The sequence below is a fragment of the Anolis sagrei genome, chromosome 6, assembly GCF_037176765.1.
Source record: "Anolis sagrei isolate rAnoSag1 chromosome 6, rAnoSag1.mat, whole genome shotgun sequence".
Lineage (NCBI taxonomy): Eukaryota > Metazoa > Chordata > Lepidosauria > Squamata > Dactyloidae > Anolis > Anolis sagrei.
Genome location: NC_090026.1, coordinates 9351718 through 9372141, shown reverse-complemented (window position 1 = coordinate 9372141; position 20424 = coordinate 9351718). Strand labels below are relative to the sequence as shown.

Sequence of the window (20424 nt, the reverse complement as noted above, 5' to 3'; positions counted from 1 at the left end):
CAACCATATAACCCTGATTATCCAAGCAGAAAATGGGTTGCTATGAGTTTTCCAGGCTTCCATGTTCTCTCCCAACATTTTGCCCACATCTATGGCAGAGGTTGTGATGTCTGTTGGAAACTAGGCAAGTGGGGTTTATATATCTGTGGAATGTCCAGGAATGTAAATTCCACAGATATATAAACCTCTGAGGATGCCTGTCATAGATGTGGGTGAAATGTCAGGAGAGAATGCTTCTGGAATATGGTCATACAGCCAGGAAGCTCACATCAACCCAGTACCCAGTGATTCCCGCCATGAAAGGCTTTGACAACACACCAAATTCAGACTGTTTGTACCACTTTCCTCTTTTTGTATGTTTTTTGGCTGTCTCTTTCCCATAGATGCATACATTCCTATATTTCCTTTAAAAAGTTACGCTATAATTGCAGAATTATAGAACTCCAAGGTACCTCATGGGTACTCTAGCCCAACCCCTTCTCTCATCCAATGCAGGAGTTAAGAGTTTCCAGCTGAAATACAGAACAGGGATTTTAATAGTGGCTTGGAAAATGGCATTTTTCAACAGGTGTTGCAATAATACCTGCTAAAATTCTCTCTTCTGCACAGCCATTAAAGCTACAAAATGCCTCTCCTGTGTTTCACCTGGCAAACCAAGCAAAAATTCACAGCTAAAGTATCTTTCCAAATTCTGCTCCAAAATTTCTAGCAAAGCAAACCTTTGGAGCCGGCCTATTTCATTGTCGAACAGCTCCGTGTACAAGACGTTCTTCCTAATGTTTATTTGGCGTCTCCTTTATTATAATTTCAATCCATTGGTTCCAGTCCTATTCTCTGGAGCAGCAGCAAACAAGCTTGCTCCATTTTCCACATGACAGTCCTTCAAAGATATTCAAAGACGGCTCGCATCACTTCGTCATTCTGTTTCCTCTTCTTCAGGCTAAACATGTGCGCCTCCTTCAATCATTCCTCATAGGATTAGGTATCCAGACCCTTTACCATCTTGGTTGACCCGGCCTTGAATGCTCCCCAGCATCTCAATTTCCTGCTTAAACTGTGCTGGATAAATATTAATGCACCAAGGAAGGGGGTGAGAGATGCTTGCTTGCCCCCCAGATGGGAAACTCTTGTATCGTGGGAGTCTCCGTTACCTGCATATAATTTCAAGAAGACTGAATGTTTCAGGAGAATCATGTCAGGATGCCTCCACCCAGACCTAATCCTCAGATTTGTAATACAGGCGGAGCGTACCGAATCTAAAATTCCCAAACACTCCAAAGTAGTTCACATGGATGGGAGATAGAGTGATGCCTTTGCTTTCTGAGGGTTCAGTATAATTGTGCACAGAATTATGTAAATACTAGCTGTACCCGCCATGCGTTGCTCTAGCTAACCTTCCTCTTTCTTTCTTTCTTTCCTTCCTCCCTCCCTCCCTCCCTCCCTCCCTCCTTCCTTCCTTCCTTCCTTCCTTCCTTCCCTCCCTCCCTCCCTCCCTCCCTCCCTCTTTCCTTCCTTCCTTCTCTCCCTCCCTCTCCCTTCCCTCCCTCTCTCCCTCCCTCCTTCCTTCTCTTTTTTCTTTCCTTCCCTTTTTTCTTTCCTTCCTTCCTTCCTTCCTTCCTTCCTTCCTTCCTTCCTTCCTTCCTTCCTTCCTTCCCTCCCTCCCTCCCTCCCTCCCTCCCTCCTTCCCTCCCTCCCTCCTTCCCTCCCTTTTTTCCTTTTTTCCTTCCTTCCTTCCTTCCTTCCCTCCCTCCCTCCCTCCCTCCCTCCCTCCCTCCTTCCCTCCCTTTTTTCTTTCCTTCCTTCCTTCCTTCCTTCCTTCCTTCCCTCCCTCCCTCCCTCCCTCCCTCCCTCCTTCCTTCCTTCCTTCCTTCCTTCCTTCCTTCCTTCCTTCCTTCCCTTTTTTCTTTCCTTCCTTCCCTTTTTTCTTTCCTTCTCTCCTTCTCTCCTTCCTTCCTTCCCTTTTTTCTTTCCTTCCTTCCTTCCTTCCCTCCTTCCTTCCCTTTTTTCTTTCCCTCTCTCCTTCCTTCCTTCCTCCCTTCCTTCCTTCTCTACCGCTTTCCTTCCTCCCCCTCCCTTTTTCTTTCTCTCCTTTCTTCCTTCTCTACCTATTCTTGGACTGTAACTCCCAGTAATCTTCCTGATTGATATATGTACCTACTATCTATTTCTATCTAATCTATATATCTTATCAATCTGGAGGTCTGCTGGGAGTTGCAGTCCAGGAATAGGAAATAGGAAATATGTATGAATTGGGATATTCTCAAAGAAATCCAAGGAGCAGCAAATTTGTAGCTTGGAAGCAGTGCATTCGGAGCATCCTCCTCCCCTAAAGGGCCTGGTCTAGGGGATGCTGGGAGTTGTCATTTTTGTACATGCGCTGTATCATCATTTAGCTTTTTGCGGGTTTTAAGCCCTTTCCACTATATTTTGGGAGGGGTGTATGAGTGATGGTCACTTGTTGGTTTGTTAGGGGTGTAGTGTCCAAATTTGGTGTCAATTCATCCAGTGGTTTTTGAGTTATGTTAATCCCACAAACAAACATTACATTTTTATTTATATAGATAGATTATGCCTAACATTTGGACTGTGTGTATGAGGTGTATATGAAATATAAATGAATGTTGTATTTAGATTTGGGTCCCAATCTAAATTATGCACGTATGTGCAAGTACAGATATTCCAAAATCCCAAATACTTCACGCCCCATGTTTATAACTCTAGATCTCATCCATTATAGTCTCCATATCACCCACAACCTTGGGTGCATCTACATTGTCAAATTAATGCAGTTTGACACCATTTTAACTCTCATAGTTCAATACTATGGAATCTTGGGGGTTGTTTTTTCCAAAGGTCTTTCCCCTTCTCTGCCAAAGAATGCTGGTGCCTTGCCAAACGACAACTCCCAGAATTCCATAACATTGAGCCATGGCTGATAAAGTGGTGTCGAATTGCATCAATTCAACAGTGTAGATGCACCCTTTGTTTTCCTTCCAGGCTGGATTAGAGATGTACTGGTAATAGCTCCTATAATGCCCCCAATGGCGCAGTGGGTTAAACCGCTGAGCTGTTGAACTTGCTAACCAAAAGATTGTTGGAGCATGTAAGGAATCAGTTAATATGTGTGTATCGACTGTAAAATAAGATGCATGAAGCTGATTGGTTGGTCACTGCCCGGTGAGCAAGCTGAGCCTGGGACTTTTAGTTACTGTTACATTTTTGTTCAGGCTTGGGCTATGCAAGTGCAGAGAGAGATGAAGAGAGAAGCAGAGAGAGACAGATTTTTGGAGTGTGCTCTTGCTTCATGAGTTGCTGAAGGAGTTTATCCACATGGACATAAAAAGACCATTTTAAATCTCTCATAGAAGGACATTATGTGAGTTGATGCAACTGATCACATTGTACATATGTTTTTCTGAACTACTTGTTCTTTACTGTTCACTTACATGGCATATTTTTCTTTCTCCGGCAAGGCAGTGGGCTGATCCAAGGTGAACTAAGGTAAAGGTAAAGGTTGTCCCCTGACATTAAGTCCAGTCATGTCTGACCCTGGAGTGCGGTGCTCATCTCCATTTCTAAGCCAAAGAGCTGGCATTGTCCATAGACACCTCCAAGGTCATGTGGCCAGCATGACTGCATCGAGCGCCATTACCTTCCCACTGCAACGGTACCTATTGATCTACTCACATTTGCATGTTTTTGAACTGCTAGGTTGGCAGAAGCTAGGTGAACTACATGTGCTTTATTTTACATTGTGCCACAAAGGTTGGTGCAATGGTTCAAATCCGGGGAGTGGTGTGAACTCCTGCTGTTAGCCCCAGCTTCTGCCAACCTAGCAGTTCGAAAACATGCAAATGTGAGTACCACTCTGACCAACAAGAAGCACTGCCTGAATATCAAGCAAAAGGTGGGTGCTAGAAACAATATCATACGAAAGCTGACTGGCACAACCTGGGGATCACAACCAGACACAGTGAAGACATCTGCCCTTGCACTATGCTACTCTGCTGCTGAGTATGCATGGGCAGTGTGAAACACATCTCACCATGCTAAAACAGTGGATGTGGCTCTTAATGAGACATGCCGCATTATCACGGGGTGTCTGCGCCCTACACCACTGGAGAAACTACAGTGGTATTGCACCATCTGACATCCGCCGGGAAGAAGCAACCAATAGTGAAAGGACCAAAGCAGTGACATCTCCAGCTCATCCCGTTTGGGTATTAGCCAGCATGTCAATGACTTAAATCAAGAAATAGTTTTCTAAGATGTACAGAGACACTTGCTGGAACACCTCAGCAAGCGAGAGTCCAAAAGTGGCAGGCTCAAACCCAGAACCTCAATCAATGGCTGATACCAAATGAGAGACTCCCCCCTGGGCACACAGAAAACTGGGCGACTTGGAAGGCGCTGAACAGACTGCGCTCTGGCACCACGAGATGCAGAGCCAACCTTAAGAAATGGGGCTGCAAAGTGGAATCCACGACATGCGAGTGTGGAGAAGAGCAAACTACAGACCACCTGCTGCAATGCAACCTGAACCCTGCTACATGCACAATGGAGAATCTTCTTGCAGCAACACCAGAAGCACTCCAAGTGGCTAGATACTGGTCAAAGGACATTTAATCAACTACCAAGATTGCAAAATTTGTGTTTTATCTGTTTGTTTGTTTTGTTAAAAATGTAATACAAATGTCTGGTTGCTCCTGACACAATAAATAAATAACCACTCTGATGGGAAAGTAATGGCGCTTCATGTCTTCGGCTTAGAAATGGAGATGAGCACCACCCCCCAGAGTCGGACACAACTAGACTTAATGTCATACATTTAGCTCCTATAAGCTTACAAGTTCCTACCTAGACGTAAATGATAAACTCCTTATTTATTTTTTTTAGAAAATAAATTGTTTATTACGAAATTATAACATGGATGTCCCGACCTGACACCGATTTATGCCTCAGCTCCCTAGAATAAAATTGTCCTGGATGTGTCAAGTCCCACTGTGGTATCAGAAGAGGAGAGCGTTGTCCAGAGGGCAAAGTCCAGGTCCAAACAAACGTCCACCGCGCCGCCGCCTCTGCGAAGATCCTGGGATCGGTTCCACTGTCAGGGCTTGGGGTGGTCTGCAAGTCGAATGAGAGGTAAATCCATGCTGGCAAGACTGAATTGTTAGGGTCCGGGGAGGCAGGGAGTTTGGTACCAAAGGATTTGGGGAAAGAATGAATGCATAGCGTAGTTTATACAGGGAGAAGGGAGAAAGGGAGGAAACCGAAACATAATAAAACACAGCACAGGTACAGCAAGAAAGAAAACAGAACTCAAGCTATGAAAACAGACGTTACCAATGACCAGAGAGGATGGAAGGGAAGAGAGCACCGTTAAAGAAAGATAAACAAAGATCCAGAAATGTGGAGGTAGTATTACAGAAAAATTCAGGAATGGAGGAAAGTAAAATTGGGAGAGAAGTGCGGAAGGTACGCAAGAGACAAAAAGGCTGAAATAAAAGGGAGGAAAAGGACGCAAAATGTAACTGAAACAATTTAAAGGCAAACGAGGAGAAATTAGTAAAATACAGCAAAACAACAATAGCCAGGTACACAGGAAGGTGTTTGGAGAGAATGAGTTGAAAAGCACGCTAAAGGACACAGTCTAACTGAGAACAACTAAGTCAGTTAACTGAAAAGGAAGAAAAGAAGAACAAACAAACTGGAACTCTGCGAGAAAAATCTTTTTTTGGATCGCAACTCCTAGAACCTCCTCGCCAGCAGTGGCCATGCTGGTCTGGAGATTCTGGGAGTTGCAGTCCTCCGAGAAACTTTTCCCAAGCTCCGCAAGCAACACATAAAGGACCAACAGGAATCAGAAGGCTACACTCTTCCATGGATGTCCCCTCCCCGTGTCACATCTCTCAGGTAGGAGGAGGCGGCCCTTCCGGGGCTCCGTAGAGCTCGGCCAGTGTTCGGAAGAGCGGGCCCCATTCTTCCAGGTATTCGTATCCACCTGCATCGCTGTCTCCGGCACATGAGGAGCCGGGGGAGCTGAGTGAACCTGCGGAGGAGCCCTGCCCCTCGTAGCCGTACACCTGGATGGAGTCATATGGCGGGACGGAAGGGTCGGAATCCACCTCGCACAAGCGGGCCGCCAAAAAGCTGGCCACGTCATGGGGCTGGGGGGGCACCCGGGTGGACAGCGAGGCTGTAAAGTGCGGACGGGGCAGGACGTCCCGCCGGAGGAGGCGCCGATGCTGTGGCGGAGGGGGGGCAGCATCTGGGTTCTGGAGGGCGGCCATGTCGAAGGCCTCTGTGTCCTCTTCGCCGCCACCCTCGTCGTCGTAAGTGATGATGTTCTCTCGGACGTCCTCTTCTTCAAAGGGTAGCAGGGTAGTCTGCTTCTGCCTCCGGAGAGCGACAAAGAGCAACACCAGGGCTGGAGAAGGGCAGGTATGGAAGAAAGGGTGGAGGAAATGGATGGAGAAGGATAAAGGTTAACACGACAGAACCACCGCAGTGTACTCATCAGACACATTCTGTGTTACCTCTTTGTGTAAATCCTTTTGGATGTTTCTTAGGGAAGCCAGCACTGGTGTGACAGTCCCAAAACTCATTTCACTCTAAATTAGCGTTTCTCAACCTGGGGGTTGGGACCCCTGGTTGCAAGGGGGTTTTGCAAGGGGGTTTCAGAGGGGTCACCAAAGACCATCAGATAATATATGTTTCTGATTGTCTTAGAGAAGGATAGGCTGAAGATCTCTCTGCCTATCCTTCTCTTCCTTTTTGGAAACAGACGGTGAATCCTGTCACCAAAAGCTCCTCCTCCGCTGTAACTGGCCAGCATCTCAGCCAAGGGGAGGGCTGTTTCTGAGACTCCAAGCATGGAGGGGAGAGCAGGCGTACTCAGCACATGGCAGTGTGGTGCGTATGCATGGGCAAGGGAGAGCAAGCAAGGCTGGAGGGAGGCTCACGCCAGCAAGTCCCTCAAAGCATGAGGGTTCTGTGTGGGGAGTTTGGCCCAATTCTGTTGTTGGTGGGGTTCAAAGAATTCTCTTTGTCTGTAGGTGAACTATAAATCCCAGCAACTATAACTTCCAAATGTCAAGGTCTATTTTCCCCAAACTCCACCAGAGTTCACATTTGGGCATATTGAGTATTTGTGTCGAGCTTAGTCCAGATCCATCATTGTTTGAGTCCACCATGCTCACCACGATGTAGGTGAACTTCAACTCCAAAACTCAAGGTCAATGTCCACCTAACCCTTCCAGTATTTTCTGTTGGTCAGGAGAGTTCTGTGTGCCAAGTTTGGTTCAATTTCTATTTGTAGATTTTCTGAGTTTATGACCTAGAATGAGCCAAGACTTGCTTTTGAGGCTTTTGGCATCACAAGTGAATTTGCTATTCCTCTGTGAAATGTCAGTGGACTAGCAGAAGCAATTATTTTGCCTTTCAAAGTTAAAATGTGGCACACAGACCAAAAACAAATAATTTTGATGTAAAGCCCTGCTTTTTTATATACTAAAGCAGGGGTCCTCAAACTTTTTAAACAGAGGGCCAGGTCACAGTCCCTCAAACTGTTGAAGGGCCGGATTATAATTTGAAAAAAAATATGAATGGATTCCTATGCACACTGCACATATCTTATTTGTAGTGCAAAAAAACACTTAAAAACAATACAATAATTAGAATGAAGAACAAATTTAATAAATATAAACATATTAGTATTTCAATGGGAAGTGTGGACCTGCTTTTGGCTGATGAGATAGGATTGACCTGTCGTTGACCTGCTGGCTGATACCCAAACAGGGGATGAGCTGGAGATGTCACTGTCTTGGTCCTTTCACTATTGGTTGCTACTTCCCGGCGGATGTCAGGTGTAGTAGTAGTTGTTGTGTGCTTTTAAGTCGTTTCAGACTTAGGTGGACCCTGAGCGAGGGCCGGGTAAATGACCTTGGTGGGCCATATCTGGCCCTTGGGCCTTAGTTTAAGGATCTTTGTACTAAAGCATTGCAATCCAGCAACAAATGCATTGGTGCAAAAGCAGTCTAGTCTAGAAGGGAATAAATGGGTAACACCATATCAGACGTTGCTCATCCTGATCCAGAAAACTCAATACGGCAGGAATTCCCACAGCAGTGCAACAAAGATCTACACTTTATGGCTGTCACCCTAAAGCAGTGGTTCTCAATCTGTGAGTCCCCAGGTGTTTTGGACTACAACTTCCAGAGATCCCAGCCAGTTTACCAGCTGTTAGGATTTCTGGGAATTGAAGGCCAAAACATCTGGGACCCACAGGTTGAGAACCACTGCCCTAAAAACTCTCAGCCCCTCGTAATGTCTCTTGACAATTCAAAGGTGTTGGAGATCCATCAAAGAGTGAGCCACCCCCTCCTTCACTGGCAGTCTTTCCCATCATTCTGCAAACCCTTCCTAACCTGTAATGCCACATATACACAGCTCTTTTGAGTCCTTTCTTACCAAGCAGAGTGCCCACACAGGCCAGGATGGCAAGGAGGGCCCCGGTGCTGAGGCCGGCAGGTGATCCCTGGGCCTCAGGCCCACAGGTGTGCATGGCTCCATCTCGGCGACACCGGCAGATGCTCACGGTCAGCGTTGGAGAACCCGTGCGGGTGGGGGAACCGCCATCCACTAGCTCCAGCGGTACTAACAGGGATGTCCCCTGCGCAGGAAGACGGCTGGCCCGGAGTAGCAAGGAGGCCGAGTTATCTGGAAAGGAGATGATTCAAAAGAAAAGGGTGACTTTGGGTCTTAGCAAAATGCTCTTGGAGGACAAGTATGAAAAAATGTACCATCACTATTCAAATATGTTTCCTTCCAAGAATGTATGTGCCACCATGTTCATATTGAGATCGATAGAGGTGAGAAGACTGCCACAGAGATGTTGGCCTTGTGTATTTTGTACCTTTCTTGGTACAGACTTCAGCATCTCTCAGATTCCTAGTCCATGTGGAAATTTGTTTGGAACTGTAGAGGTCAAGCACATGAGCAGAGATCTAGAAAAGACATTCAAACCCCTCACCCTTGTTGTCTCTCACAGTGACATTGGGTTCCCTCGTCCCATGAGGGGAGCGGATGATGATGCGGCTCGTGTTTCCCTCTTCATCTCGATCCACTGCCCGGATCAGCTGCACCAACTGACCAAAGAGAGGAAAACAAATGATGAACAAGAGCACCTTTGGTCCACCCCTCTGTGGACCACGGCCTTCCCAGAACCAAAGTCCCAGGGCTGACTGACCTGGCCGGGGGCACTATTGTCGCAGACGAAGGGCTCGTAGCTGTGCTCCAGCTGGGGCGGATTGTCATTCACATCCAGGATCTGGATGGCGACTTGGACATGAGAGGCCTGCGTAGGGCTGTCTGAGAGCAAGAGCAGGAGTGGGGGAGTGACATGTAGCCCCCGCGGCCAACAAGGGCAAAGCCGGTGAGTGACGGTGCCGGTAGGGAAATGAGATGCAAACAATACCCAGCCAGCGCAAGGTTGGAGGCGATGTGTGGAGGACACCGAGAAGCGGCGCATGATTAACCCAGATCCAGAGGGAGATTGAAATCCATCCACGTAGGAGAGCCGTACAGGTCACGCATCACAGATCATGCATTTCCATGTGACAAACATACAAAATCCGGTTGCATAGATTTACATAAGACAGTGAGAGAGATAAAAGAGGGAGAGGCATAGGAATAGCACACAAGCAGGCAACAGTTGCAGTCAAGAGGTGATACAGAAACAATAACAATAGGGATAAAGAAGTTTCAGCCATTCAAAGCACGTGTACACGTATGTGCACACAACCCCCAAAGTTTTAAAACAATAGTAGATGACGAACCACATGTGCACACAGATGGACAAATGCAATGCAATGCAATGGCCGGCCATCCAACAAACCACCATGCAGAACAAGCAAAATGGAAGAGTCATAACAAAACATGTAAATCGCCCCACAGAACATTCCCACCATGTATGTTCATAGCAAGTATGGAATAGAGGCAGGACATACGGCAAACATGGGTTTAGGATGCAAAGGAGTTAGCCCAAAGCCATGAGACAGAAACAAGCCAAGCATGGAGGATTACACAAAGACGCGTCAAGGAGAGGTGGGAGGGCAGGGAGAGAAAAAAGAGAGAAAGAATGAATACATATTTGCCTATAGGGAAAACTGTATGCTTTGTTGTTCAATAAATATTTATGAGGAAGACCGACTTGCTTAGAATCATGAGTTGGAAGACACCAAAAAGGACCACCCTGCCCAATCCACTGGCAATGCAGGAATCCAGCCACTTTGGACAGATAACCATCCAACCTCTGTTTCAAAACCTTCAAAGGTGGGGAGTCCCCCACACAAGTGCCCCTCGTCTCCCCCCTGCCACTTCCCAGCCGTTCCACAGAACCAAACCCACCTGTCCCTTACCAAGTTCAGTGGCCACCACCGTCATGTTATGCCAGGGCAACACCTCCCGGTCCAGGGGCACCGAGGTGAGGATCGTTCCGTCCTGGGGATTGATGCTGAAATACCGTTCAGGGTCCGTGGGCGGCAGGATGGAGTATCTACAAGATGGGGGGTAACCTGGGGTATCAGGTTGTCATGACAACCAGGTATAAACAGAGTCACTGTAACTTCACACGCACCACACACCAAAAGTAGAAGCCCCCAGACCCCTCAGCCACAGCATTCGCACCCCGCTCCCTCAGTGCCTGCTGTCGTTACCGGATGACACTGCTGGGGGAATCGAGGTCCACGGCTGTCACCTTGCCCACAAGGGTCCCTGGAGGACTGTTCTCGTAAACGGCGAGGTGGTACTCGGAGCGGGAGAAGGACGGAGGTTCGTCAGCGTCCTCCACTGTGATCCGGACTGTGGCAACGTCCTTGAAGGGGCCTTTGCGGATGTACTGGGGATCGATGAGGGTGTTGGTGGCTTCCACGCGGAAGGTGTAAGAGCGGCGGGATTCAAAATCCAGAGGCTAAGGATGGCAGTCCAGTTAAGAGGAAGGAAGGGAGAAAGGAGGACATCATGAAGAAAAGAGCATCCTGGAAAGTCAATACCTGGATGTGGCAGAGACATGTGCCATTCTGGATCTTGGGAGGACGTCAACATGATAGCAAGTGATAAGACAATATTTGGAGGCATCTCATTGTCCATGGAAAAGAGAGTCTTGAGAGGTCATATTTAAAGTCCAGGAATGGCAACCCTAACCCTAACCCTAACCCTGTCCGGCCACCATATTCCCTGGGTTAAGGGGCTAAAGGACCCCCATAAAAGTGAAAAACTGTAAATAAAAATGGCTATTTTACCTAGCAATTTCTAAGTCCTCCAGCAGGATTGTATGGTCAACTTCCACTAGATGTTGACCATGGAAAGGCACTGGAGGACCTAGAGAGTCCCTAGAGAACTTTTCCCTCTAGGAATGTCCAGGACCTCCAGCATGGTTGTATGGTCAACAACTAGAGGACATCGGCCAAAAATCCCACTGGAGGACCAAATCCCACTGGTGGCTTCATCCAGGTGGGTGCCGAGGGCCCACTCCCCATGTCTCTGCTGCAGGAGGATGCCACAGATTAGCCACATGGTGATTCTGGACCATACTGGAGGACTTTGAGATTCCAAGAGAGAACATTTAGAACCAAACCCACAAATAGCCAAATCTCAAACCTACAATTGTGGAGGTCTGATTGCTCCCCAACCTTTGGTTGCTGATTGGCTTCCAGGCTTTTTGACTGGTTGGGAACACTACATAATCTGAGAAGGTCCCGTATTCAAATTCTTAAGTATTTTGCTAGGGACCAATGCTGTGCACCCAAAGTTACCCAGCTGCTTTTGCTTGGCTCATTTCCATCAGCCTCAACTCTCAACATCTGTTGTCTTTGGGGAGATAGAGAGACCCAGGCAAGCTGGTGACATGAAGACATTTCCCTTGGTAAGTTCTCAAGGAGGATGCGACCACCTTCTGAGATCCCTGGTTCTGTGGCATCTTTGAGCTGTTGGAGATACCCCCTGGAATGGGGGTGGAGAGGCTTTTATAAGGTTCACTCTCTGCTTCTGATGCCCTGCTCAGGCCTTAGTCCTGACCCACCTTTTTGACTGTGATGATCCCATCCTGCCCCAGAGAATCCGTGTGGATGGCGAAGGCCTCAGCTCCATCTCCTCCATCTAAGATGCTGTAAGCCATCAAGGCGTTCTCCCCTTCGTCGGGGTCATGTGCCCGTAGCCGTCCTACCACCGAGCCCGGAGGGGCCGTCTCCACCACGGAAAACTGGTAGGAACCTAACGAGTTGGTAACAAGAGGCAGGACATGCATAAAGAGAACCCGTGGATGTGTAAAGGGATGACAGTATGACAGTTGGACACTTATGCTGCAGTCATATGTTATGGTGACATCTAGTTTAAGAGCATCTTCTGCCAGTAATTGTTATTGGACTATGTGGGATGGAGACTAACAGGTCTACCCTTTTGGATGTTGATGTTCAGCCATGGGGCACATAGAAGCTGAACATCGACATCCAAAACAGTACTTGTTAGTCTGTCATTTTGCTACTGTTATGAATCGTCATGTAAATATCTGATATGCAGGATTTATTTTCATTCACTGGACCAAATTTGGCACAAATACCCGATATGTCCAAATTTGAATACTGGTGGGGTTGGAGGGGGATTCATTTTGTCATTTGCTGGGATTTATAGTTCACCTACAATCCAAGAACTCCATCGACGATGGAATTGAACCAAACTTGGTATACGAACTCCCATGATCAACAGAAAATATTGGAAAGGTTTGGTGGGCATTGACCTTGAGTTTGGGAGTTGTAGTTCGCCTACATTCAGAAAGCACTGTGGACTCAAACAATGATGGATCTGGACCAAACTCGACACGAATACTCAATATGCGCAAATGTAAACACTGGTGGAGTTTGGGGAAAATAGACCTTGACGTTTGGGAGTTCTAGTGGCTGGGATTTATAGTTCACCTGCAATCAAAGAGCATTCTGAACTCCACCAATGATGGAATTGAATCAAACTTGACACACAAACGCCCAAGACCAACAGAAAATACTGGAAAGGTTTGGTGGGCATTGACCTTGAGTTTGGGAGTTGTAGTTCATCTACATTCAGAAAGCACTGTGGACTCAAACAATGATGGATCTGGACCAAACTTGACATGAATACTCAATATGTGCAAATGTGAACACTGGTGGAGTTTGGGGAAAATAGAACTTGACATTTGGGAGTTGTAGTTGATGGGATTTATAGTTCACCTACAATCAAAGAGCATTCTGAATCCCACCAACAATAGAATTGGGCCAGACTTCCCACACAGTACCACCATAACCAACAGAAAATACTGTGATTTCTGATGGTCTTTAGTGACCCCTCAAACACCCCCTTGCGACCCCACCAGGAGTCCCGACCCCCAGGTTGAGAGACACTGATATACCAACCCCTGCAATGGAAGAGGTGGGTAACATTTTGCATTAATTCCTAACCACCATTTCTAAAACACTTACAGGGCGACAATGCTTACATAACGTTTCAGGACGGACATTAATTCTTCTAAGATCTTTTCACTGTTGGCTTAAGATCTTAAAGTATTTGATTTGGACGCCTATTTGCGGATATTTGTTTGCCCGCGATAATATATTGGCTAAGAAAGGGGAACATCAATACTGTCAGGATACTTGCACACTGTCTATTTATGAGCTTTGTGATTTGGTATATAAAATTAAATTTAAAAATGTTTCATAATGCCAAGCTCGACAGCGGAACGATAAATCGAGAAATTAGATTAGGAGGTGGAATCCGTGCTCCGCGCTTGCTTTTGTCTCTCCCTCTTGCTTAGGGAAACCATTTTAAAAAACCAATTAAAGCCACCGCCATTTCCCTATATGCAAATCCGACTGGACGCAATGAGGCTTACTTCTGAGTAGGCTTAATAGGACTGTGCTGCAAGGGGGCATCTATATCAGGCATGGGCAAACTTTGGCCCTCCAGGTGTTTTGGACTACAACTCCTACCATTCCTAACAACCTCAGCCCCCTTCCTTTCCCCTTGATTAGCATTGAATGGCCTTGCAGCTTCAAAGCCTGGCTGCTTCCTGACTGGGGGAGTCCTTTGTTGGGAGGTGTTAACTGATCCTGAAGTGTTAACTGGCAGGAAGCAGTCAGGCTTTGAAACTGCAAGGATATTCAGTGCTGAGTGGGAAAAGGTAGGGACCTGAGGCTGTTAGGAATGGTGGGAGTTGTAGTCCAAAACTCCTGGAGGGCCAAAGTTTGCCCATGCCTGATCTATATGGTAATTTAATGCAGTTTGGCACCACTTTATTAGACATGACTCAGTGTTATGGAATGTTGGAATTGTAGTTTTGCAAGGTCTTTAGCCAAAGAGGACTGGTGCCTCACCAAACTACAACTCCCAGGATTTTACAACATTAGACCACGGCTGACAAAGTGATGCCAAACTGCATAAAATCTACAATGACCAAGCATGGACAATCTTCGGCCCTCCAGGTGTTTTGGACTACAACTCCCACCATTCCTATCGGTGGTGGGAGTTGTAGTCCAAAACACCTGGAGGGCCAAAGTTTGCCCATGCCTGATCTATATGGTAGATTCAATGCAGTTTGCCACCACTTTATTAGGCATTTCTCAGTGTTATGGAATGTTGGAGTTGTAGTTTTGCAAGGTCTTTAGCCAAAGAATTTGGTGCCTCACCAAACTACAACTCCCAGGATTTTACAACATTGGAACACTGCTGACAAAGTGATGCCAAACTGCATAAAATCTACAATGACCAGGCGTGGACAATCTTCGGTCCTCCAGGTGTTTTGGACTACAACTCCCACCATTCCTAACAGCCTCAGGCCCCTTCCTTTTCCCCCTCAGCACTGAATATCCTTGCAGTTTCAAAGCCTGGCTGCTTCCTGCCAGTTAACACTTCAGGACAAGTTAACACCTCCCAACAAAGGATTCCCCCAGTCAGGAAGCAGCCAGGCTTTGAAGCTGCAAGGCTGTTAGGAATGGTGGGAGTCCAAAACACCTGGAGGGGCGAAGATTGCCCATGCCTGGTGTAGATGCACATTAAAGCACAATAAGAGCCAGGTCCTTACTGGCAATTACAGTCACCATCGTTAGCTAATTTTTCATACTTACTTTGTGGAAAGCGGGGTGGATTGTCATTGACGTCGCTCAAGGTGACGGTCACCGTTGTGCTTCCCGAAAGACCCCCGGCATGGCCCCCCATGTCCTTGGCTTGCACCACAACCAGGAATTCCTGTTGTGTCTCCCTGTCCATGTTGGGCGTTGCGGTCCGGATGACACCTATCCATTGCAAAAAGAGCATCAGAAAGAGAGAAGGAGAATGGAAGACAGTCTAATAGTCAGATGGGGACATGCTATTACTTTCTGAATGACCTAGAAAGTGTAATTTGGGTTGCTGTGAGTTTTCCGGGCTGTATGGCCGTGTTCCAGAAGCATTATCTTCTGATGTTTTGCCCACATCTTTGGCAGGCATCCTCAGAGGTAACCTCACAACCTCTGAGGATGCCTGCCATAGATGTGGGAGAAATGTCAGGAGAGAATGCTTCTAGAACATGGCCATACAGTCCGGGAAAACTCACAGCAACCCAGTGGTGCCGCCCATGAAAACCTACAACAACAAAGTGTGATTTGCCGTGTCATAGAATCATAGAGTTGGAAGGGATCTCGTAGGTCATCCAGTCCAACCCCCTGCCAAGAAGCAGGAAAATTCATTCAAAGCACCCCTGACAGATGGCCATCCAACCTCTGTTTAAAAGCTTCTGAAGAAGGAGCCTCCACCACACTCCGGGGCAGAGAGTTCCACTGCTGAACAGCTCTCACAGTCAGGAAGTTCTTCCTAATGTTCAGATGGAATCTCCTTTTATGTCATTTTATGTGGCCTTCCAGATGCTGGACTACAACTCCTGTATCCTTCAACATTAGACATAATGATTAGAGCTGATGGGGGTTGTGATACAGTAACATCTGGAAGGCTGCTGTTCGTTCTGTTTAATCAGGATAATGAGGTTTGAATCTAGAGACAATCTTGCATCTATGTTAATCCCACAAACGAACATTACATTTTTATTTATATACTAGCTGTCCCCTGCCACGCATTGCTGTGGCCCAGTCTGTGTATATGTGCTTTGTGTGTGCATATATATATTTGTGTATATGTGGTTTTGGGCATTGCGTTGTTATGTAATTTTTGATTTTGACTTTTTAAGTCTCTTCTGCTATGTTTTTTATGAGTGATGGTCACTTGTTGGCCTGATAGGTGTCTTTTGTCCAAATTTGGTGTCAATTCACCCAGTGGTTTTTGAGTTATGTTAATCCCACAAACAAACATTACATTTCATAGAATTGGAAGAGACTTCGTGGGTCATCCAATCCAACCCTAGCCAAGAAGCAGGAAAATCGCATTCAAAGCACCCCCAACAGATGGCCATCCAGCCTCTGCTTAAAAGCTTCCAAAGAATGAGCCTCCATCACATTCTGGGGCAGAGAGTTCCACTGCTGAACGGCTCTCACAGTCAGGAAGTTCTTCCTAAGGTTCAGGTGGAATCTCCTTTCCTGTAATTTGAAGCTATTGTTCCGTGTCTCCAGGGCAGCAGAAAACAAGCTAGCTCCTTCCTCTTTATGACTTCTCTTCACATCTTGATACCTGGCCCTCATCATGTCTCCTCTCAGCCTTCTCTTCTTCAGGCTAAACATGCCCAGCTCTTTCAGCCACTCCTCATAGGGCTTGTTCTCCAGATCCTTGATCATTTGAGTCGCTCTCCTCTGGACAAATCCCAGCTTGTCAATATCTTTCTTCAATTGCAGTTCCTCACCCAACTACAAATCCACCGAATCCATAGCATTGAGCTATGGCAGTTTTAAGTGGTGTCAAACTGCATTAGTTCGATACACCTCTGGTCCAAAACAGACATCACTACACAATGATGTCTCAACTCACTTGCAAACATACCGAGTTGTCTTGCACTGTTGTCTCGCAACTGATCATTTTAGCTGGACAAAAAAGGCTGCCTATGAAATTCTAGTTATTCCTCCAAGGAGACAAGTATTGACTATGCAGATAAATAGACTAACAAATGAATGCGCCGTTAAGCTTGTTTCTATTTCACAACATCCCTCGCTTGGCAATCAGTCACCAGTTCGAATGCATCACTTTAGTTAAATAAAATGTTCACCCGCTTATGCCGAATCATTTTTTCTCAACTTGAGATGGAAATGATAGAGATGGTGGTGTGGAGAGGGATGGAACAAATGTGAAGTTACTACATCTATGGGTACATCTACACCAGGCATGGGCAAACTTGGGCCCTCCAGGTGTTTTGGACTGCAACTCCCACCATTCCTAACAACCTTTCCCCTTGATTAGCATTGAATGGCCTTGCAGCTTCAAAGCCTGGCTGCTTCCTGACTGGGGGATCCTTTGTTGGAAGGTGTTAACCAGTCCTGAAGTGTTAACTGGCAGGAAGCAGCCAGGCTTTGAAACTGCAAGGATATTCAGTGCTGAGGGGGAAAAGGAAGGGACCTGAGGCTGTTAGGAATGGTGGGAGTTGTAGTCCAAAACACCTGGAGGGCCAAAGTTTGCCCATGCCTGACCTATATGGTAGATTTAATGCAGTTTGGCACCACTTTATTAGGCATGACTCAATGTTATGGAATGTTGGAGTTGTAGTTTTGCAAGGTTTTTAGCCAAAGAGGGCTGGTGCCTCACCAAACTACAAGTTTGCATATGCCTCATCTACATTGTACAATTGATGCAGTTTAACACCTCTTAAGCTCAATGCTGTGGCATGCTGGGAGTTGTCGTTTGATGAGCCGCCAGCTCCATTTGACAGGGAATCTCAAAAGCTTGGAAAACTATAACTTCCATATGGTTTCATAGACTTGAGCCATGGTAGTGAAAGTGTTGTCAAATTGCATAAACTAGGTGCACCCAATATCTCAGGCTGGATCTACACTGCCATATAATCCAGATTAGCAAAACAGGTAATCCAGATTATCCCCTTTGAACTGGATTATACGAGTCCACACTGCCATATAAACCAGTTCAAAGCAAAAAATCTGGGCTTTATATGGCCTTTGCAAAAGCAATTTAAACGGTTAATATAGCAAAGGTTCAGAGATGTTATTTCAGGTTTAGTAGTTATTTGGGGTCATGCTGGCCACATGACAGGGAGGTGTCTATGGACAACGCTGGCTCTTCGGCTTAGAAATAGAGATGAGCACCAACCCCCAGAGTCGGACACAACTGGACTTAATGTCAGGGGAAAACCTTCACCTTTATAAGGAAAATACACGCTGTTCTTTTAATATCCTTACAAGATTCTAATGAAATAACATCCATATAAAACTTCTAATGTCTTTGAATATAATATTAAAGCCAAATGTGTGAGATCAAATTGACCAGTTCTACTTTTTCCCCAGCAAATCCCCATTACTGGATCCATGCGCGCCTATGGTCCAAAGGCTCACAACATGACCATAAAAATGAATAAATGGGCAGAGGTGGAGGTTTGACTTAATAGGATTAGCCAATGATGGGTGAACCGGTTGGAGTGAAGCCGGGAAGGACAAGTGATTCCAAGGATGGATGAGCTTCTCCAGCCACTTTCAAACTTCCTCCGCTGTACTGGCGCCTGTACGCTCGGGTAGTGCTTATTAATTTAAGATTTTCTTAAAGGCCGTTAGCTTGCCCATTGAACATCCCCAAGTTCATCAGAGCTCGGTTGGCAATATAAGTCGCTCGCAAATACAAGCAGGAACGGCTCCTCTTCTGCTGGAGAAAAAGACCCTGCAAACCCACGTCTCCATAGGTTTTGACCTATAAAGCCCTTTATGGCTTGGCTCTGGGTCATTTGGAGGACTCTCACTCACTCACTCACTCACTCACTCACTCACTCACTCCATGAGCCTATGGATGCATCTACACTGGCTGGATAGGCACTGCCGTATAATCCAGTTTCGGAATGCAGATTGACTGCATTGAACTTGATTATATGGCAGTGTAGACTCATACAATCCAATTCAATGCATTTAATCCAAATTATATGGCAGTGTAGATCCAGCCACTGTAGCATTCATGCTGTTTGATACCACCTGAACTGCCGTAGCTCAATTATGTCAAATCCTGAGAGCTGTAGTTTTACAGGACCTCACCAAACTGCAATTCCCAGGATTCCATAACACTGAACGAGGAAAAGTAAAGTGATATCAAACTGCATTAATTCTACAGTACAGGCCAGTGGTTCCCAACCTTTTTTTGACCAGGGACCACTTGACCAGGGACCACTCTCCAACATTAATACCAAAAGGATTACAGATCAGTTTTTGGTCAACTTTAGATTCAGTTTGATTATTTGGCATGCTGATTCACAAAATTACATTGGCTAGACCACATCAGCTCTAGTTTCTGATACAGAACATATGCCATCCACATCTACATCTACATCTGCGTCGCCATCTGCTCGCCCACAGAAAACCATATTTCATAAGACTCGGCAGTATAAGAGAGACTTAGTTTTGAGAGACTAGTTGCTCTTCTTGTAACGGTGTAGTAACGGTGAGGTTGTGGACCATATTTAGGTTCTTGTGGACCATATTTAGGTTCTTGTGGACCATATTTTGGTTCTTGCGGACCATATTTTGGTTCTTGTAGACCATATTTAGGTTCTTGCGGACCATATTTTGGTTCTTGTGGACCACTGGTGGTCCATGGACCACAGGTTGGGAACTACTGTAAATTCACCCTAGAAGAACACTGCAATCACCATATTTAGGTTCTTGTGGACCATATTTTGGTTCTTGTGGACCATATTTAGGTTCTTGTGGACCATATTTTGGTTCTTGTGGACCATATTTAGGTTCTTGTAGACCATATTTAGGTTCTTGTGGACCATATTTAGGTTCTTGTGGACCATATTTAGGTTCTTGCGGATCATATTTTGGTTCTTGTGGACCACTGGTGGCCCATGGACCACAGGTTGGGAAATACTCTAGACGCACCCTAGAAGAACACTGCAATCATCTGGAGAAGACCTCTGTGGCCCCTTCTAGGGCCCCTTCTACACTGCCACATACAATCCAGATTATCAGCTTTGAACTGGATTATATGGCAGTCTAAACTCATATAATCCAGTTCAAAGCAGATAATGTGGATTATCTGCTTTGATAATCTGGATTATATGGCAATGTAGAAGGGCCCTGAGTCTCTCCACCATCTCAATCTCCTTGATGGGAACAAGGTCTTGTTGGGGTCTATTCACAGACTTTGGGAATCCCTCCTTAGAAAGACCCATGCCTGCTCACCTTTTTTTGGCTGGTAAAAACATTGCTCTGATATTGGGCAGAAGGTTGTTGATGTGATTGGGATTTTAAGGTGGGGATAAAGCTTTAA

General features: G+C 46.1%; 1 protein-coding gene across 2 annotated transcripts in view; it reads right to left on the bottom strand.

Moving 5' to 3' along the window:
* Positions 1 to 4885: 4885 nt before the first annotated feature.
* The window catches only part of CDH24 (cadherin 24), a 68866-nt gene continuing 53327 nt past the window's right edge, over positions 4886 to 20424 (bottom strand). For both annotated transcript variants that reach the window (XM_060780030.2, XM_060780031.2), the window contains exons 5-12: positions 15150 to 15317; positions 12080 to 12270; positions 10716 to 10969; positions 10419 to 10555; positions 9248 to 9369; positions 9032 to 9146; positions 8470 to 8718; positions 4886 to 6427 (exon numbers count right to left, since the gene is read on the bottom strand). In XM_060780030.2, coding sequence (XP_060636013.2) covers positions 5910 to 6427; positions 8470 to 8718; positions 9032 to 9146; positions 9248 to 9369; positions 10419 to 10555; positions 10716 to 10969; positions 12080 to 12270; positions 15150 to 15317 — 1754 coding nt within the window. In that variant the 3' untranslated portion in view covers positions 4886 to 5909. The remainder of the gene's footprint in view (positions 6428 to 8469; positions 8719 to 9031; positions 9147 to 9247; positions 9370 to 10418; positions 10556 to 10715; positions 10970 to 12079; positions 12271 to 15149; positions 15318 to 20424) is intronic.